Here is a 20892-nt window from a genome sequence, read left to right as displayed (position 1 = left end):
GCTAGGAAAAAAGTGCTACCCAGTTCATTTCACCTTAAAACACCCTGTATATTGCACAGTTTGTTTATTTGTTATAAATCTGCTTTGCTGAAGTAAATGTGTTTTTCATAATATTAATGGTGTTATCATTGTTGGAGCCCTCTGCAGAAGTCAGATATCTATAAAACAAATTTAGATGCCAGTGATGTAGTTAAGCATTGTTTAGGCAGATCCCTGAGCCAACATGAATACAGCTATTAGAATTGAGCTTTACAATATATTGACATTTCTACATAAGTAATAAAGAGTTTAGAAAGGGAGCTGAGCAGCATTTTATGGTTTTTTCAGGGAAACTGCTTTACTTCTGAGAGCTGAATATTGATATTCTTACAAGGGAGTTTTGTCAGCTTCTTAGGATTGGTTTACGTGAAATATTTTTTTAGCATAGGCTTCTTTCTTCTTTCCCTCCTTTCCATCTGTGTCTCCAGGGGTAGAAAGCAAGCCACTGTTAAGTTTGGGGAGAGGATTGAACTAATCTGAGCTCCAAACCAAGATATCACCAAGAGGCTGAAGCCATGCCTGCCCTCTGATTTTCAGGAGGGGTCTTGACAGCACTTCAATACCAAGGTGCACCAGGACGTGCTCAAAGGATGAGAAAAGGCAGCCTTTCTCACCTTTTCTGTATTTCTGGTGGTTTCAGTGGTCAGTTCTCTCCACAGTTCAGGCTGGTTTCCTCATAGGAACAAGAGTAAACAGAACAAATAAGTGAAATAGAAGCCAATGCAGTCAGAGACTGAGTGGAGCAAATATCCTGTAGAGAGGAAGCGCTTCTGGTGGCTTTGGAGAAGGATTTTGGATTTTAAAACAAGTTTGAAATAGCTAGTGGGTAGCAAGAGGAGAAAATAGATGGGTTTGGTGAAAGACAAAAGGTGAAGTTCTGCTGTCAGGTTTATAATTCCTGTTGCTCTAGACTACAGATGTAACATGTACATGTACAGATGGCAGGACCTTCTCTCAGGTCTCCAGTTCATGTCTGGGAATGCAATATGATCTGCATGCTAATGAAGTCAATCCTAACATGGGTTAGAGGAAGAAGGGTGTGAGCAACCTTTGATATTTTATGGTTTATTCCTTTTCCTCAATTTGGTTTCAGCTGATCCACCCTCAGAGTGTGTTTACACTTAAAACACTTGGCATCAGGGCTGATTTGGAAGCCCAGTACATGAATGCAGGAGGCACCTCAAATCCCAAGCCTCAGAGAATCTGGTATCAAGGGACTGTGATGCAAAGAGGGAAATTGTAATGCAAAAAGCAGCCTTTGCGATATTAATCTGCCAAGCTGGACAGGAGGAAGTGGGACCAGGCAATTTTCATCCATCTCTCCCTGACACCCCTTGCACACACATGTGCTGTAGGGCCAGGGAGCTGATTTCTTCTGGTTCCAGTGGATTGTCTCCTTGGGTTCGACTGTACTCTGCCCTCTTCCTCAAGATAACAGCATAACACAATCAGGTTTTAAATATTAATACGGAGATCACAGGAGTGTAGCTTGGAAGCACAGAATACTGAGAATTGAAAAGTCTAATCTGTCCTTTTTGAAAGCTGTCCAATTTCTTTTTTATTTACAGCATTTGAACCATTTCACAAATTGGAAAGCAACTAACCAGCCATTTCACAGGCCGATTATGATATGTTTAAGAAAGTCCAAGGCATTTATCTGAATGCAATTGGCCATCTTGCTGACTAACATCTAGATGGGAGATATTACACACACAGTTGAACAGAGACTATTTGAAGATGATGGTTTTCTCTTATTAAGTTGTGTTTGTAGCTTGCAACTGAAGAAATGTTTTGCATAGTGGTATAAGCTGACTGCCTGTGGCTCTGTATAGGGCTCATCACATTGATTGGGTAGATGAGAAAATGCTGGGGCGTGAACAGTCACTTTATGATTCCTGCACTCGATTCCCTTCTTTGTAAATGCAGAGGTGGAGAACTGCTGGAGAGAGACTGGCTCCATCTGGCACTGCCTCTGCACAGTGCACGCAACTTGTTCGATTAAAGATGCAGAAGTGCAGGCAAAAAGAAGGAAACACACATTACATGAAGCTACATCTGCTGCCATACAGATGGAAAAAAATTAGGTTTCCCTCTTACCCAACACACATGTGCTTGTTCTACCTGGGAACTAAAAGGTATGTTTCAGCTTGCGTGGATAGAGCATACATGGTTTAGTTAATTTAAAGATAAAAAAACCCCAAGAGCTGTCAATCCCAGCCTCCAGTAAATTTCTTAAAGCTGTAAGTGTGTAGTGCTCACGTGTCTGCACTCTAATGTGGTCTGAATGAAAAACTGACAGCACCTGTTACTGAAATCAAAAGTGATTTCTCTAACAATGGGATGCTGGGGAATTCCTTCCAGGCTTCTCTTTAATAGAGTTTGAAGGATTCAGGTTGGAAGACAGTGCATAAGATCTGCACCACTGGCTCTGATAGATGTGAATCATGCCAAGGGACAGTGATTGTTTAGGAGGTTAGAAGTTCACTCCATACATTCACTAATAATATGCAGCTGGTATGTCCTTTAAAAAAAAGATTGTAGGCTTCTTTTTTCCCCTGTGTGAAACCACATGTGGATTGAAAAAAAATAAAAATGAAAAAAAATCAGATTTTATGCATCCAAATCCAGAAATTCAAAATAACTTCAACCACATCTGACAGTATTTTTGAGAACGAGAGTGAATTGAAGCTAGAGTGCCTAAAAATATCCCTTGAACTGAACTCTAAAAACAATTAGATTTGTCCATTTATAATAAATCCTGATCTACTGTCTATTAGATCATCTCTTCTGTAATCTTTTCCTGTGGGCATAGTTCATCTGCATTTCTAAAAGCATTAGAGCATGATGTTGAAAGAAATGCTCAAATTTTTTGTGTCTTGTGCACAATGGTCCAGTTAAATTTCTACATTCTGCATTCAGAATCAGTTGCAAAGTCTGGAACAAGCAATAGGGAATTAATACCCTCGGTGGATGGTTTCCAGAGGGTACAAGAGGTTCACAAAGGTGGATTTGACAGAGGTCCTTCTAATCTTCTGATAGAAGAGGACCATGGTGAAGGCAACAGCTGATGTTCCTGTGCTGTACCCATTAATTTCCTGGTGTTGCTAGGTAGGTGCTGTAAAATAACAGTTAAAATATTGTCTGATGTCTCTGAAGTTACATCTTTTAAGCAGGATCAAGTAGTTTCTTGGAGAAGAATAGGTCAGAGAGAGAAAAAAAAAAGAAGAAAATAAAGAAGTATCTTCTTTTATTCACATGACAACTAAATTGGGAACCTGACATTAAGAGCTGTTTGGAGACAGAGAAAGTATTAAGTGCTGACACATGCACACCCCCACAAAAGTCCCACAGAAGCATAAAAGTTGATATTTCACGAAAATGCAGTCAGCCTGCTGTTTGGGTTCTTACTTTTTCAGGCAGAACCTAAAAATGTGTAATAATAGCAAAAATTATTTTGAAAGAACAACCTTTCTGTAGCAATCCAGCACGTGTAATGAACTGTTGATCATTGTCAGAAATGCAGAGTTTTGAGTCAAAAGGGCTCTGGTAGGCATACTTCTTGCCTGCTGAAAGTCAGTGCATTCAGTGGCTCTTTGAATGCATTACCTGTCTTGCTGAGAGTTATTCTGCAGTGAAAAGGATGAGCTGGGGCAGTGTGAGTGAACTTGATCCTGTTGTGATGATTTCACCCACTTTGGCTTTCATTCTTTGCTGTTTAATGTTAAATGCTGAGACTGAGACCCAGAGGAAAGTCCCAGTGTGTTAAGTGATTCCAGCTTGAAGTGCCTTGAAACAGCTGAGTCTGCACCATGTCCTGGACCGCTGCTGTAGGTTTCCTCTTAGTAGAGAAACTCAACTACAGCCCATATCCATTGCAGCATCTGCCCAAGCCCAGCAGAGCAGCCATGTGTGGGCACAGTAGCCTCAGGCACAAAAACTGATCCCCTGCTAGAAGAGGTAGGAAAAAAGCAAATGCAGAAAGTGTTTTTCCATTTGTCAGCTGTCCACAAGGGAATGGATCTTCCTCCTCTCGGGTGCAGGATCCTCCTCCTCTGCTTTTCCTCGTTACCTTGTGTTAGTTAAGAGGGAGGAAAAGGAAGATCTGTGTATCATACTTCACGTGCCTTTTCCAGGGCACAGGGCTGTGTGCAGTTGGGTTGTTGAAGACAATGTGCCACGTTGAGCACAGTGGGGCCACTGCATATGAAATCTTTCCATCAATGGGTTTTGCAAGCCTTTTGTCAGTGTCAGTAAACAAAGCTCCACAATCCCAACCACCCCAAAAACAGTGTGTGAACTTATGTTCACACACAGGATTCTGGCTCAGCTTCCCAAAATAATGGCATGTGTGAGCAGAGGGGAGAACTGTTCAGATGTTTGATGTGAGGCCGACTTGGCCTTCGCCTGCAGTAAAAATAAATCATAGTTGCTCTCAAACACGTGGAAGGAGCTGTACATAATTTAGGGGCTAATCTCACCTTGTCAATTCCCTGGCCAGCAGCTCTTGAGTGGCACCAGCATGTGGCTTTTGGTCTTCCAGCAGACATTTACCATGAGAAGGTTTTGTAGGGTGATGTCTTTAACATAGGCTCAGTGTAACTTTGCAATCCAACAGTGTATTAATGAGTTGGTGCTATCTGTGTGGGTGCTTCTTTTCATCATCCTTTTCTGTCACCTCACATGGAGTTCTTTGAAAAAAAACACAAAAAAGCAGGAAAAAAAGGCAAAAGAAAGTGGGAATATATTTACTTTCAAATATTACTATTTTTCTAGGGAGTTCCAGAAGATGTTCTGAAATGCATTTGAAAATGCCTGTAGAAAATTAATTCCCGTGAGATGCATTTATGTGACAGGGAAGAGAAAAACAGCTGTGATACAATCCTCCAATTGTATTAGGTTTGTGGGGTTTTGTGCTGCTCCTTTCACAAGGCATGCCTAAACCTTCTTATTTGCTATGTAAATACAACTTGCACCATCTTTCAGTAGAAGAAGAAATGATAAAAGAGATGCTGTAAGCAAAGGATGCGGTTGCCAAATGTGAAAAGGGCAAAACTACAGGCAGGGAGGAAAGGGAGGGAGCTCCAGGTTTTGTGCTTCTCACAGCCTTCCCAACTCCTGCAGTGCTCCTTTTGCCTTCATGCAGCAGCAACATGTGTAAATAATCCTGCACGGAATCTGGACGTGCTCAAGAGAACGCCAGCATTGCTGCTGTTGAGCTGCTGGATTAGTTGTACCTCACTTGGCCAACCCTGCTTTAGGTGCAGCACAGGGAGCAGACAGGGCCTCCTGCCTGCCAGCACCCCATCCCATCTCCTTGAGGGTCAGGCTCAGGAATGTAGAACTCACCAGAAAGTGAAGTCATCGTGGTTTGCTTGGACATTGAGCGTGGAACTTGGAGTGCAGCCTCTCCTTGCGATTACGTGAGCAAGTGCTGGCTCGTAGCACGCAGCCGGCAGGCTGAACCTTTGGATTGTGACCCCGGGGGGACAGCTTGATGGATGTCTTCTGTCATCCCTTACCTTGCCAAAGCCAGTGAGCCTCACCCAGGAAATCCTCTCTGCAATTTCTGCTCCAGGGGCACCTAGTTATCTTCATTCGTGGGACAGAAAGTGCATGATGTCTCTTGCAAAGTATTGTTGAGTACACCGGGTCATTGGCTGGAGACTTAGGTACCAAAATTTAAAAAAAAAAATGAGAGATAAGGTAGCAAATATCCCTTCTTGCAATCAAAGCTGCTTTTGTTATAGGAAAACACTAGTCAGAGTCATTTGGGAGCACCAGGCAGAGGTGAGCAGCCCATCTAACCACGTTGTGGTTGTATGACATGTGGTGCATTTTCCTCGTGGCAAATAAAAAGTGCTGGTCACTTGTCATGTCACTACTTCAGGAAAGGGGAACAGAGAGAAATGGGGGAAAAGACAATCCATTATTTATGTGAGATTTTTTTCCTATGAGCAAATCCCTACCATGATTTTCCTTCCACCAAGCCAAAATCTGCCTCCACAAGCCTGAGCTCTGTGTGGAGGTTGGGAAATAAAAGAGAAGGGAAAAACCTAAACATTTCTATTTTCTTGCTAGTTAAATGTGCCCTGAGTAGAGAGAGGCTCCTCTGGGAGTTGCAATTGCTCCCTTGTGGACGCTGGAAATGTTTTGGGGTTTGTTTTTTATATGATTGCAGCTCTAATCTCAATGATGGCAAAACTTAGTCTTCTGCTATTACTGCCAGCTTTCTAGATAGAGCAGGGAAGAAAAAAGTGAAGTATCACTTTGGGGTGTTTCTGGGGAAGAAATGTTTCCACAGCCATAAATTGCTTTCTTGGGAGCACTGAAAATTCCTATTCCAGTGCTGTGCTTTGTGGAATCAAAGTCAGCAAAGTCTTGGATTCATAAGGAGTAAAAACTGAGTCTTACCTAAAACCTTTAAGGTCTTGATATGGCAATTCATGGTAAAAACGAACAGTAAAAATAAAATAATTAAGTTTATACATTTCTAGTTGTGGTAGTGTTGGTGTTTTTTAAAGGTGCTTGTCTTGGAGCAAAGATTGTCTTGTGAAACATTATCTGAAGAATCTGTCTGTTGAAGCAGTGCTGCAGTGCTGCTTTCCCCAAAGTTAAAAATTCACAGCTTATTGGTAGCCTGAGATAATCTGGAGGTTTGATCTCTGTTCTGTGCTGTAGGATTTAGGTGCTTTCGCACAGGTTGCAGTCTCTTCGTGGTTTTGCTTGGATCTGAGAATCATTTATATGTAAATGATCCTGATCCCCTGTTCTTTTCCTCCTTACCAATTAACTTGGTTTTTGAAGCACACAGTTGTGTGAGCAAAATTGGCAAGTGGTGCTTCCTGGTGAAAAACTGGGTGGTGTTAGCATGGTGATCATGATTGCTGGAGCTCATTACCAAATTGACTCTTTGAATAATCAAACCTTTGAACTCAGTGCAGTGGTATCCCATCCTGTCTCACTCCGTTAGGCAACTTCCAGGAAGCTCTTTCATGTCGTCTTACAACTTGTCCTATGTAAATGGTGGATGTGTTTATTTTCAAAAGCAGCAAGAAAGCCCGGTGGAACAAGAAAAAAGTTGGAAGAACAAGCCCTCAAAGAGATTTTGACACTGGTGCCAGGGGGTTTATGAAAGATAAAGCAGCTCATTTTTTTATGGCTAAAGGAAAATGCCATTAAATCCCTTGTGCCTAACTGCTGCAGTAAACTTGCCAGAGCTATTCCAAAAGCAGCATGCCGTAGGATATTCAATGATTTTCAATGAAAACTAGGCTTAAAAATGCAGATCTCCTGTGTGTAGATCAAGGAGAGCTCCAGGGTGCTCAGTATATGTTTCTATACTCTCACACATGACTATAAGAATTATTTTAAACAGGGTTTTGCTAGCTCTGACTTTGAAACTGAATCCACTGTATCTCCTCAGCTCCTTTGCACATGGCATAGGCAATTTTGCAGAAGGGAAATAACTTGTTATTGCAAGAGTAAATGGAAAAAATTTTATAGGTTGCCATCTACCAATCTAATCTATATTATGAAGAAATAAAACATACTTGTGGCAAGTCCTGCTGCAGTAAAAATGTAATATTTGCTGAAGTTCTCTACAAATTTTAGTCCTCCCTGTTACCATCAGGGGGAAATCAATGCTTGGTGACCTAGTGCAGCTTTGAGCAGAAACTGGAAGAAATCTGTCAGGGTCTGCATGTTTTTGCATTGTATTTTTCAGAGTTGATTTAAACTCAGGGTTCATGGTGAAAGGAAGGTGGCAGGAGAAGGCTGGAAAATCTGATCACTGAGTGCTGGAGACCTGTTTTCAGATTAGTGTCCTGGTGCTTGGGTGAGCTAGTGTAGAAGCTCCATTTCCTGTTGCTGGACATGGAGCAACAGTGACTGTAGGCTTTTTGGATGCTGGAAGAGGTGGGATGGTAGTGAGATGTTACAGCATGAAAATTAAAGTGCGAATGGATCAGACAAGCCTTTTCATATTGCTTCCTCAGCCTCAACCTTTTCTCAGGCAGGGATTGAGGGGGCAGTTGTGAATATCTGGCATTTAACTGGAGTAAAAGTCTTATGCTGAGAGAAGCTGGAGGGTGTTTATCTTTGAGAGAGGTAGAGGAGATGCGAGAAGCAAGCTTTTTCACGAGCTGCGTGTGACGTGGCAAGACAGGGGTGATGGGGGAGCAGCTGGGGGCAGCCTACTTCAGCTTCCCCACCTGATACTTCAGGTCAAGCCATAGCTAAATCCCTATGAAGCTCCAGTCTGTGCAAGCACCTTGGTCTAAATAGGAGGTTAAATAAGGCAATTGTAAGGTGGGCATCCCTCAATATTCCCCGCACACTCGGTACTTGGTGCAGCTATTGGATGCATGGATGCAGTGGGTTAATGCACTTGTAAAGCATGTCCCCCACCTCTTGCTGCTTGAGTGCTCATTGCAGGTTTTCAGTGAAAAATCTGAGTATTAAAGTCTTGAGGATCTGGCTGGGCTGATGTGCACTTTTGCTTGTGTCATGTGGCCTGCAGATCAAGGGGGCAGGCATTGCTCTTGGGATGGAGCAGCAGAGTACCAACCTCAGAGAAAATTGATGGCTTGCTCTATAGTGCAGCCTTGTGTTCATCCCTCTGTGCACTTTTGATTTTGGGAATAGATTTGTGGTTTGGTTTTGTTGTTTTGGGGTTTTTTTATTACGCTATGGAAGACATTTTTCTGTCCAAACCTGACCCTGTCTGGGTCTTCAGCAACGCTTAACAATTAAAAGCACTTCTGTGCTAGGTATTCCCTAAAAGATGGAAAATTAGATTTTTACATTAAAATACCAGGAATGAAAATGGTGAGGGCATAAAACGCTGCTTTATTTTCATCAGATGGTAGTGTTTTTGGAAAAGCAGTTGTTCTCCAGTGGTCATTGCCCCCCTGTGTGCTTCTCTCACTGTTTGCTCCAGCTTCTCTCTGCATGGCGGCTGTGCAAAAAGCCTTGCCTCAGTCGTAGCTCCAGTCACACCCTGCAGGGCACTGGAGTCATCAGAGGGGACATCCTCAGGACCTAGGCTTGAGTCCTGTTCCCTTCCTCTCTCTAACCAGCTCTGCCTTTGTTGCAGGAGTATCGACATCGGGCGCTCTGGGCCCGGGGAGCACCACTGCCAGCACCACGCCGCGCCTGGCCACCAGCACCACCGGCCGCACCACCACCACATCGGGCTCGGGCAGGAGGAACAGGAGCACCAGCACCCCGTCCCCCATGGCCGATGTCCCCGAGGAGATGACCACGCACCTGCCGCCCGCCTCCTCCCAGCTGCCGCCGGCCGGAGCCGAGAGCTGCGACCCCATGGAAGCCCGCGACATTATGTGGTCCCGGACCCGGCAGGGCCAGGTGGCGAAGCAGCCGTGTCCCTTGGGCTCCATAGGTGAGTCAAGGGCTGAGAGGGCACAGCAGGCTGTCTCCACTTCCTGTGACACCTTGTCAGTGTGCAGCCTGTACTCAAAAACTTGTGGGGCTGTGCTTGATGCTGGAAGAGCCTCTGCTTCCAGAGCGTCTTACCTGGTTTTGCCTGTCTTTGTCGCCATTGAGCTCACTGACTGATGTGTCGGTGGCTAATTCTTTGCTTGTTTTGCTAAGAGAGAGGACAGGGGAGGAAATCAACCAAACTTTTGCTTTGAAGCTCCTGAACCAGTGTGAGTGATTTTTTTTTTAAACTGCAGCCAGCATCCAGGGTGATCAGCTGGGAAAATGTGGAGGGGGGTGGGGGAGAATAAAGCCAAATCTTTCAAAATGGTTTATTGCTTATTGGATTTTGCTCCTTTTCTTCTGCTCTTCCCGCAATTGTTTTCTTGAAAAATGTTGCTTTTGGAAATTTTCTGTTCAATTTGAAACATAATCGCGTTAAGAATGGGTTTTGGCATATGCTTCAGTTTGCCGTGCTTTAACAAATGCAGTTTTCTAAAAATAGTTATTTTTCATGCTTGTCTTGGTGTCCAGCCCCAAAAGCTCACTTTCAAAGCAGAAATCTTAAAAGTGGAGGAAATTGCCTGAAAATGAGGGCTGAAGGGATCTGACTTGCAGGGGAGAGACTCTGTTAATTCTCCACTCCTGGAGAGCCATTCACCTGTGTATATTATAGAGTACTGGCTCACTCTGGAACTTGGTGAGGACAGACTGATAAAATACATGTTAAAGTATGAGGAGAATGGAAAGTTATCAGGGGTAAGAATAGGTAAAGAACATTTTTGCTGTCTTTCCTAGCCCTCCTTGGTAAAATTAATGCAAAAAGTATGATGTGATTCCCAGAGAGGGGAAAGGATATTCTGAACCAAAGCTGTAAAAAGGAAAAGAAGATGAAAAAGGAAAACGAAGGCTGGATGCAGGGAGTTCTTTCCTAAGCACTAGAGCTGAGGACTGGATGAAAATAACTAAGGAATAGATAATAGTTTAACTTATGGATAGGGGATGGCCACAAGCCTTTCCCATCTATAATTTCAGTGATTCATGCAACTTGCTAAAAGCTGTGATATATTAACAGTGGTGCATTTCTCTTTGTCTGAAAAGGTCTGAGGCATTTTTTTGTCTTTTCCAGCAGGGATCAGGCAGCTCTTCCCAAACAAAACTCTCCTCTAAAGTCCCTCTTGACAGCTGGGGGCTGACAGTAAACCCCAGCATTATATCTTGGCTTTTGTAGAGTTCAGACTTTTGTGTGTTTCCAGCTAAATGTTGTAATGATGATTCAGAGCCATAAAATAAGCAGTACAGAAGATGAGGCACAGGGTCTGATCCCAGATCACCAGTGGTGGGGCAGAGCGCTCAAGGTGCTGGTTCAGTGTTTGAGATCTACTTCTGGTTTCTTAGTACCCGGCAGCTTTCCTGCAAGTCCTCTGCCTGTAAGTGCTGTTTGCCAAATTGGAAATAATATTCCTGCACACCAGCTTAGGTCTTTTATGTCTTAGGGCCCTTGAAGGACCGAGATGGGAGATTAGGACACTGAGATGACTCAGAAGCGTCCTAATCAAGATCTTTGCACTAACAAGCTCCCAGAAGCCTTTGACACGGGCTGCTGGGGACAAAATGCAACCAGTCATGCTGAACACAGCGACTTTCCTGTTACAGGTGTTGCAACTTTCCGGTGTCTTGCACCTGATGGTATCTGGGAACCCCAAGGACCTGATCTTAGCAACTGCTCTTCACCCTGGATCAACCACATCACTCAAAAGGTAAAGCCTCTCCCATGCTGAGCACTCTGAGTCTTCACAGTGACCTTGATCAGCCTCCTGGTTTTCACACAAGGAACCCAAAAGGATCAACAGTCACACCTAAAGCATGAGCTGTGCACAGTAGCCAGGAATTGCAAGGAAAAAGCAAGTGTCTCACAGAAATTAAGGCAAAGAGGGTAAGGGAAGGCAAAGGAGAGGGACTGGAGAGTGGAATTGAGCTAGAGTGAATGACATTTCTTGTTTGTGGCAAGAAAAGGAAGAAGAGGGAGGAGGACGTGGGTGGACATATGGAAAGTACTGAGTTGTTGAAAAAAGTAAACACCCTTTCATGCATCCTCAAGCGTTTTTTCATGTCATGCAAGCGCAGGATAAACCCCACAGTTAAGAAATTTTTACCAAAGAAAGGCAGGCTCAATGTGAAATGTTTGGTTTGTGCCTCTGACTTTCTGTTTTTAACTTCTGCCCAAATTATAAAAGAACTGATGGAAAACAATGCTGCAGTAATGCTTATCTTTTGACTCTTAAGTCCCTTGATGAATGTTTTCTAGCACTTCATCATTTATCAGTGTTAAAAGTGCATTAACATGTGACAATAGAAGTTCAAGACAAGCAGAGCTTATTTGGTAGCAATATGTTGAGCATTTTTGTTATTAATGCACAATGGTGCTTTCAGCTGATTTCATTACAAACAGAGACCAGATGTGTGTTTACGCCACGGAGTCTGTGGGCTGAATCTTTATTATAGCAATTTGTGGGGATTTATTCACTCCTTCAGCCAGAGTGAGCGGGTCCTGGCGTTGCAGCTGAGCTTGCTGCCGCACAGCAGTGAGACAGAGCTCCCAAAGAGCCGCTGCTCACTGGTCAGTGGGATGGGGTCACCCCACAGACAAGACTCTTGGACATTTTCCCCTCTACCCCCGTCTAAACAGAGGCCTAACAACCTTATATCCGTGCTTATACCCATCCCTCCACAAAGGAAAATGTGGGGCTGCTGTGATACAGCACAGCCACTGCAAAGCCCGTGGTCCTTCTGTCCCTCTGCTGCCGTACACCCAGCGAGCTGATGAGTACAGGCTGCCTTTGCTGGCATTAGCAGCTGTGTGCAGCTCTTGTTTTATGACCTACGTACTTACCCTGGAGGGGTTAATATTACTTACTCCAGCCATAATTCACTCAGGCAGCTGGGAGACCTCTTGCTGCTCAGTGAAGATGACTAGGCCGTTAGCCATTAGCAGAGGGAAATAATAGCCTGCACTGATGAAATCTCCATCAAGGTTAGGCTTTTTTTATTTGAAACCCTAGCTATCATTTGCGTAACAAATGAACCCCATTTAATTTGTTACGTGCTTTCAAAGCAGGCTAAAATTGAACAGGCAAGTTTTTAGAAATGCCCAGCAGGTTACAACTGGGACTAGATTGATTTTTTTTTTTTCCTGAAGGAATTTAGTTATGTTCAGCATTGAGTGCCTTCTACCAGTCGCTAGAAGGACTTGGGGAAGCTATGAGATGGCCCTGGATCTAAGCTTTTTGCCTGAGTGGGAATTCATTAGGATCTTCCTATGTGACCCAACCTCAATGACAGCTGTTACAAAACATCAAGACTCTTCAGGAGTGACTTTTGAGGGGGAAGGCTTGCAGGGCTCGCCTAGGGGTTTGTGTTGGGGGTTGCAGTCATTGAAACATTTATATTGAAAAAGACCTCTAAGATCATTGGGTCCAACCATTCACCCAGCACTGCCACATCCACCACTAATCCATGTCCCTAAATGCCATGTCTACATGTCTTTTAAATCCCTCCAGGAATAGTGACTCAGCCACTTCCCTGGGCAGTCCGTTCCAATACTTGACCACTTTTCCTAATACCCAATATAAACCTTCTCTGGTGCAACCTCAGGTGATTTCTTTTTGTCCTATCTTTTATTACCAAGAGAAGAGAATGACACCCACCTTACTACAACCTCCTTTCAAGTTGTAAAGAGGGGTAAGGTTGCCCTTCTCTGGACTCACTCCAGCACCTCAATGTCCTTCTTTAGTGAGGGGCCCAGAACTGGACACAGCACTCCAGGTGCCAGTGCTGAGTACAGAGGGACAATCCCTGCCCTGCTCCTGCTGGCCACACTGTTGCTGATCCAGGCCAGGATGCCATTGGCCTTCTTGGCCACCTGGCACAGCTGGCTCATGTTTTATGCTGGGCAGCTTTTCTGTTACCCTTCCCCAACCTGCAGTGCTACATGGGATTGTTGTGAGCCAAGGGCAGGACCTGCACTTGGCCTTACTGAACCTCGTACCATTGGCCTTGGCCCACCGATCCAGCCTGTCCAGATCCTGCACATGCCACGTGAGGGGGCACTCAGTATGATTTGCTCCATGATATTGCATCACATTTTCCACATCCAGCCCACTAGGACACCCCTAGTTAGCCAGGACTACTGATAAGTGATGGAAAGTGGCTCAGCAAGCTCTTCTGCCAGTTCCATCAGTGCGTTTGGGTGGATCTCATCCAGACCTATAGACCTGTGGATGTGTAAATGATCTATCAGGTCACTGACCCTTTTTTTTCCTGGGTTGTGGGGGTTTTCTTCTGCTTCTCATCCCTGTCTTCCAGGGTGCTGGGTACCCTGAGGACAATGGGTCTTGCTGTAAAAGACTGAGCCAAAGAAGGCATTAACTACCACCTCAACTGTTTCCTTATTCTTCGTCACTGTATTTCCCCCCATATCCAATGGAGATTCTCCATAGCTCGCCTTTTGTCATAAGTGTATCTAGAGAAACATTTTTTATTGTCTTTTTTTTGGCAGCTGATAGGTAAAGTTCTAGTTGAGCTTTAGTCCTGCTAATTTTCTCCCTGTATAACCTCACAACATGCCCTTCTGAGTTACCTGCCCTTTTTCCAGAGGCCATAAGCTCTCCTGATTATTTTAATTTTTTTCTTACTCCAGCCAAAGCTCTCTGTTCAGCCAGGTCAGTCTTATTCCCCACCAGCTCATCTTTTGGCATATGGGTATGTCCTACCTTTAAGATTCAGTAGGCTCCTTACAGTAAATACAGTTTTAAATTACTTATGAAATAACCAGTAGGCATTTGGTTTCCCTGCTCAAGCAAGAGGCTTGAAAATCATCAATCACTGCACTTAAAGATGGAGACTGATTCATCCATAAATCAACCACTGGTTTCTAACATCCCTGCTGTGGATGGGATGCTTCCCAAAGCTTGCAGATTTGCTCCAGCACCTCTCTGAAGATGAAAAAGGAGCCTTCCTCCTCTAAATCAAACCCGCTTCTCGTCTTGCTGCTGTGGGGACAGCTAGAGGGAGCAGCATGCCAGCTGTGCAGCTGTGCTGTGAGGGCTGGGCTGGTTACACCCTGCAGCTCAGCTCTCCTGCATCCCTAGCTCTCCTGGTCACTCAGCCCACTGCAGCTGCAACACAGCTGACAAAATGGGTAAAAATACTTCCTTGTCAGCCAGCATTCATACCTGCTCAGCGTGTCTCCGTTCCTAATCTGCTTTGTCTCCCAAAAATCTGTCATCTGCTGGATCCAAGCTGCTCATGAAGAATGGTGATGGGTCCCCTGGAGAGATTTCAGCCAAGCCAGAAAAGATGGTAGGGAAATGCTGTGCTCACTTTCATATCTGTGTAGTGAAGTAAGAATGATTACTTACTTCTTCTCTTTCTCCTGCTGTGCTCAGACTGTAGATTGGGTGTTTGCCTGCTTGCATCACGGTATTAGGTTTTACAGCCGTTTCCTAGCTTCCATTAGAGTTATTGTGCTTGATGGAAGATCAGAACAAATGTTCTCCTCAGTAATTCACTGGCCTCCTGACATTTACTTTAACTTTATTGTTGGTGCCTACCATGCCCTCGTAACGGACTGGGAGAATAAACTTGCCAGTGAGATTGAATTATGCACTGCTACCTGGGTTATTTCTAGAGTCAAGCAGTAACAGGAAGCAAAAAGGTCAGCTTTGGATACATTGCATCATCCTGATCATGAGGTCACACGATCAGTCTCAGCCTGTTTGTTTTGCCTCTTGCTTTCATCAGTGCCATCCTTAGCTCAGCGTGTGACTTGCCTGAAGACAGGTCTTCCTTGCTGCAGCTTTCAGCTGTGGATGCTGTCTGGGAGGACAGGCACTGCTATGCTAAGCTTCAAGCCTCTGGAAGAGAGGAAGCGTCTTTTGTAGCAGAACAGAAAAATTTATGCCCTTCACAAATGCACAAAAAGCCTCAATCTGTAAATATAAAGCACATGCCACCCATGCCCTTCTGAGTGGCCTGGACCACAAACTCCTAAAGAGCAGGTGAACCTTGGGATTCGTAGCACCTTCCTGAGCTCTTGTAGATCTGCTTGGGTGTGTGTTTCAGGGAGAGTGTGGTTTTGTGGAGGACATCCTCACATCATCGTGTCCAGGTGTGAGGGTGCAGGTGCAGTCCTGATGAGAATATGATGAAATCCTCCATCCAAATTGCTTTGGGCTGTTTTCAGAGCACCATCATGAATTGGATGGAGCAGATGACACAGAGGATGGCTTATTAAAGGATCATTTAATGCAGTTTAACTTGGTTGAATACCATGTTTCAAAGCCACTTTTTCAGTGTTCTTTAGGTCAGCTGTGTTCTATGGAGAGCATTGTCTCTTCTCCCAGGCAGCTGGCAAAAGGACAAGAGGACACAAGCTGTGCCAGGGGAGGTTTAGCTTTTTGCATCAGGAGGCATTTCTTCATAGAAAGGGTAATTGGGCACTGGATTGGGCTGCCCAGGGAGGTGGTGGAGTCACTGTGTCTGGAAGTGTTTCAGGAAAGGCTGGATGTGGTACTCAATGCCTTGGTCTAGCTGACATTTTGGTGTTTGGTCATAGGTTGGACTTCATAATCTTAGAGGTTTTTTCCAACCTAAATGATTCTGTGATTCAGACAAAAAGAAGAAAAAAAAAAAAAAAAGGAAGGGATGATAGATATGCTGACTCTTGTGTGAATGCACACATATATATTGAAATTCCTGCCAGGGAAGAAAAAATGCCATGAAGGCTTTGCAGTGTCAGAAGTTAGGCCACAGCCCCTCTTACAGCCTTGCTACCTGAATGCTGGCAGCTAATGGTGCCTGGTGAAACCTGTCAGGTGTTTGTTCCTCCAAAAAATAGCATCAACTTCATGGTCTTTCCAGCTGACCAGTCCATCTGTTCATTACTGTTTTTAAAAATTCTAGTTCAGTCTGTCATGCCATCTTTTTATTTTTTATATCAGTTTGCCTCTTCAGAAAGCTGCAGGAGAATACTTTTGCCTTTATGCCTACTGGTGTTTTAGTTTATTTGCTCCTTTCTCAGCATATTTCTTATTTCTTCTGAATTTTCCTCCCTAAATACTTTTTTTTTTTTTTTTTTTTAATTTCTCTCACTTTTATTCTGCTGTCCTCTTCTGCAGTTGGGTTTCCTCTGTGAAAGGTAGGGCTGAAATAGTGAGCACTGCTGCGAGAGGGTCTTTCTTTGTCTTTCCAGACAAAACTCCCTGCTTCAGTTTGTTGGCATATATGAGAGAATACAGAGAATACTCCAAAAACTATTATTTCACAGTCTTTTCAATCATAAGAAGGTGCAAGATAGTGGCACAAACTTAAATGTTAACAGAGTGTTCCACAAAGGGATTTCAGGTGTGCCAATGATCATTTGTAAATCTGGCCTGAATCCTGTCGTCCCAAATGGAAGAGGGGAGAAAATTTTTTGGCAGACCTATCAAACTGTGTTTTATGTGTTGGCATTGTTGGCAAGAAACATGTTTTCACTCCTTCAAATTAGCGTTCTGAGACTGGTTTTAATCAGTTTGTAAAAGGTAAAAAAACAACAGGCCAAAAAACAGCAGAAACCAAAAATTTGGTTTCAAATTTGATTTGAACAGAATGTTTTCTTTTATCCCAGAATCCTATTTAGTTTTCAAATTTAATTTTTTCATAATCAAGGTAGAAAATGTGAAAAAGTAATCTTATATCAGGGAGAGATACATTACTTTTAATTCCCTTTATTGTTCTCAAGCCTCCCAGTAGAAAGGTCAGTTTCTTACACATTTTTTCCCTAGTTCTTACTTGCCTCTTAATATCAGATTTAGCCATGGAGAACCTCCAGGGGTTGTTCCTGTATTCCTATGTAACTATGTCAGTATTTAGGTTAAAGAGTATTACATGTTTTGGAAGAAATAACAGAAAGAGCTCATCTTTCATGCAGCAATAATGAAGAGAAAGATGTGGAGAAGTAATTTATAGAAAGGAAGCAAGTTAGTGATGCATTCTCTTGGGCAGCAATAAGCTTTGCTGAGCATTATGTAGATTTAAGAAAAAAAAAAAAAAAGGGTCAGTCCTGTTGTTATCTTAGCCCTGGAATATCCAGGCAGCATTTGGGACTCATAAGAGAAGTTGGGTTTGACAGCACTGCATAGGAGACACTTCAATTTCAGTGGAAAAAGCTGAAAAGAACCAGGGAAATCTGCATTAGCGTGTCTCACAGCCATCATTCTGGACACCCCTCTCATGTATGGGGCCAGAGTGGAAAGAGTGTCTCAGCACTGCTGTAGTGACTTGTAGCTGCACATTCTGTGTGACCGTGTGTAGGTGTGGAATTGTCAGTGCTAGGACGTAGTTTCATTACCTGCCAGCCAAAAACATTTTCCCAGAAGAATGGCACATCTGTGTTTTCAGGAAACCTGGGTGTGTGAGATAACTTTGGGTAAATACTTCTCTGTCCCAGGAGTTCACAGAGCCTGAGCTTTAGTTTGCCTTTTTTTTCTCAGGCATTTCTTCCATTGCTGCCTATTTTTTGTGTTGTTTATGTGGCCACAGTATAATTCCTCAGATTTGCAGTTTTTAGGGTCAGTCCAAAAGAAAAGGAAAAGGTTTAATTAGTGACCTGCCTGCATCACTTTTACACAGAGATAGGAACGGCAGCAGCCTGCAGGGACAGCAAATTCTTGTGTTTGCCTTTGGAGCAGCTGAGCAATTTTCTCTGAGTGTGACAGTTTGCATAGGTGTGTGGTCCAAGGGAAAGTGTGAGCATCAAATATTGGGTAGCAGGGTTTTTGGTTTTTCTCTGAGGTATCTGTAAAAAATATCTTGAATTCCCGCAGTTTTCTGCAGAGCTTACACAAACGCAATGTGTTGTGATCCATGCTAAGCTCCAGCAATGAGCTGCAGGAAAATGTTGAAATTTATTTCTTTATGTAAAGGGATTTGATGCAGTCATTCTTTCAAGTTCTGAGAGCCAACAGCAGAGGTCAAAATACAGCCTCTGTGCTGATGCGTGGCTTCCTTCAGCTGCTTAGGAGAGCAGACAGCTGTAAGAGTAGGATCTGGTTTCTATGGCATTAGTCTTCTGTGTAACAAGAAATAATTCAGTTTTTGAATATATCTTATCATTGCTCTAATGGGAAGAACAACATATTATCTCCTTTATTTATCTTCTCTGTATCATCATATGCGTTAATTCTCTGAAGACGAGCATATGAACATCTTGAGTTAGATTTCATTAAATCAGATTGGCTTTTGCTGTCAAATTGATGGAAGTAAGTTATTCATTTTTAACTCGGCTAATTGATTTACAGAGAGGTAGAAGCTCAGCCTATAATCTTTCCCTAGAATCTTGCTTTTATAATAAGCACCAGAAAGTGAGGGAACAAGAGAAATATCTGATTTCTAGCTGTTGGTAGATAAGACAATTGAAAATTCATATGAAGAACCCTGCAGAGTTTGCCATTGAGCCTGACAGAGAAGTGGGACATTCATTTATGTGTCATCCTGTATAATTTCTCCTTGTCCCAGGCATATTCCACATGGATTTGCATTCCAGATCACAGACTGGTAGATAATGAATAAAAGACCAGCAACCTGCAGTGGTATTTTTGTAGTGGGCTGCTCAGGAAAAGGAGATGGGGCAGCTGCCCTCTCCCAAATCCCCATGGCACAGGAGAGGAAAGGAGTACCAGGGAGAACAAAAACAGAGCAAGAACCGGGGAAAAAAGCCACAGGGAAAAAGTGACAGTTTCCCAAATAATTATACAGTGAATTTCCCTGCAGGTTATTTGTGAGTGTTGTGACTCAACTAGATGATACAAGTCTTTTAGTAGAAGATTCAGCCAACCGATGTGCTGGCTTTTTGCTGTTGGGGGGCCTCTGCTTGAGCCTTTTGCTCTAGATGGATGTTTTTACATGTGCTCAGGGTCACTGGCGTCATTTTCAGTGGCTAGTGTGGCAAGTGATACTAAGTGATAAATTAGCACCTGATTATTAAATGAATAAGATGGAAATTGTGAACTTTTTTCTCTGTTTTTTCTGGGTTATGTCACCTATTGTTGCTCCTTTTACAAGAGCTGTGCAGAAGTTGTAATAAAAATCATCTCTTCGCTATCACATAAACTTCTGGAATCAGAAGCTGCTTTTTCTTGACAGGAGAGGCTACTTACATGGTTTGGTTTTTTTTTTCAAGTGGCACAGCAAGCCAAGGGGACAAGCTAATTAATGCCCTCCCTAGCATGGAAATCCCATGGAAAACAGTGCCCAGTGAGAAGAAATTGTTGAAGCCACCATAGTTGACTGGAAAAACCATACTCAAAAAACTATTCACGATCAAACCACAAATACTCTCGTAGTTGACTTCTTGGGAAATGCTTCTATTCCTCCTTCCTTCTCTTCTTCATCCCTTTTCTTCTTCTTCTTGAGGGGAGTTGACCTGGTTAACGCCGTGGGGTGGGAAGGCACTGGAGTGACATCTCACTGGCAGCCAGGGACAGCCTTTCCCTCTGCTTTCTCACCCGCAGATGAGGTCGGGGGAGATGGCCGCCAACATCGCGCGGGAGCTGGCGGAGCACACCAGGAGCCACCTGTACGCCGGTGACATCGCCTACTCCGTGTCCGCCATGGTCCAGCTCGTCAACCTGCTGGACGTGCAGCTCCGCAACCTGACTCCCGGCGGGAAGGACAGCGCCGCGCGCAGCTTGAACAAGGTGAGAGCCACGGGGCCCTGCCGGCCGTAGCCTGCTGCTTAGCCCAAAAGCACCTTAACTGCATCGCAACAGTGTGGCTTCTGTGCCCACTGTTCAAGAAGAATTATTAGTCCTTTTGTCATTTCCGGAAGCGAGAGGAATTGCTAAGTAGCGCTAAAGGTGCTAGGAGTTGCCAGCTGTGGGAGAAAATATGAGCTGTGGACTCTGTAAGAATGCATTTAAAGGTGAAGCTTTCCTTAGTGAGAGGCCCTCACTGAATCTCATGTAAACACATGGGATAGGACCTACCTAGGAATTCTGATGGTGAATTGTGGGGGCCTGGTTGTCAGGACAAAGAGCAGCTGGACCCTGGTGACTATGAGCACATGGTTATATTGGCCACCCTGTTAAAATACGACGCAGAATTTTGTTCTCAGATGCATAGCAGACTCTGACAGTTCTGGCATTCATGTAAGCATGAACAGAACTTGGTCCCAAGATTATATGGGGAATAAGTGATCCCAGCTAAACCTGTATCTTCTTCGATGTTTATGAAGAGAAATGCTTTTCAGAGAAGTAATTTGGTCCCTTTTCTTGCAAGTTATAATTGTACACTGATGCTGTTTTAAATGCTATGAGCTTTGGGATTGCTTGAGATTTCAGTCGCATGGGAGCTGAACTTCTGCATCTCATGTGC

General features: G+C 43.7%; 1 protein-coding gene across 16 annotated transcripts in view; it reads left to right on the top strand.

Moving 5' to 3' along the window:
- Positions 1-20892, top strand: part of ADGRL3 (adhesion G protein-coupled receptor L3) — a 486649-nt gene that overhangs the window by 375565 nt on the left and 90192 nt on the right. For all 16 annotated transcript variants that reach the window (XM_088056057.1, XM_088056043.1, XM_088056046.1 and 13 more), the window contains 3 exons: positions 9134-9439; positions 11134-11237; positions 20031-20216. In XM_088056057.1, the coding sequence (XP_087912183.1) occupies positions 9134-9439; positions 11134-11237; positions 20031-20216 (596 nt within the window). The remainder of the gene's footprint in view (positions 1-9133; positions 9440-11133; positions 11238-20030; positions 20217-20892) is intronic.

Source organism: Pseudopodoces humilis, chromosome 6 (genome assembly GCF_049639895.1).
Source record: "Pseudopodoces humilis isolate 2021_Gansu_Grassland_sample_001 chromosome 6, ASM4963989v1, whole genome shotgun sequence".
Lineage (NCBI taxonomy): Eukaryota > Metazoa > Chordata > Aves > Passeriformes > Paridae > Pseudopodoces > Pseudopodoces humilis.
The sequence above is the reverse complement of the archived record's forward strand: the minus strand, read 5'-3'. Positions and strand labels throughout refer to the sequence as shown.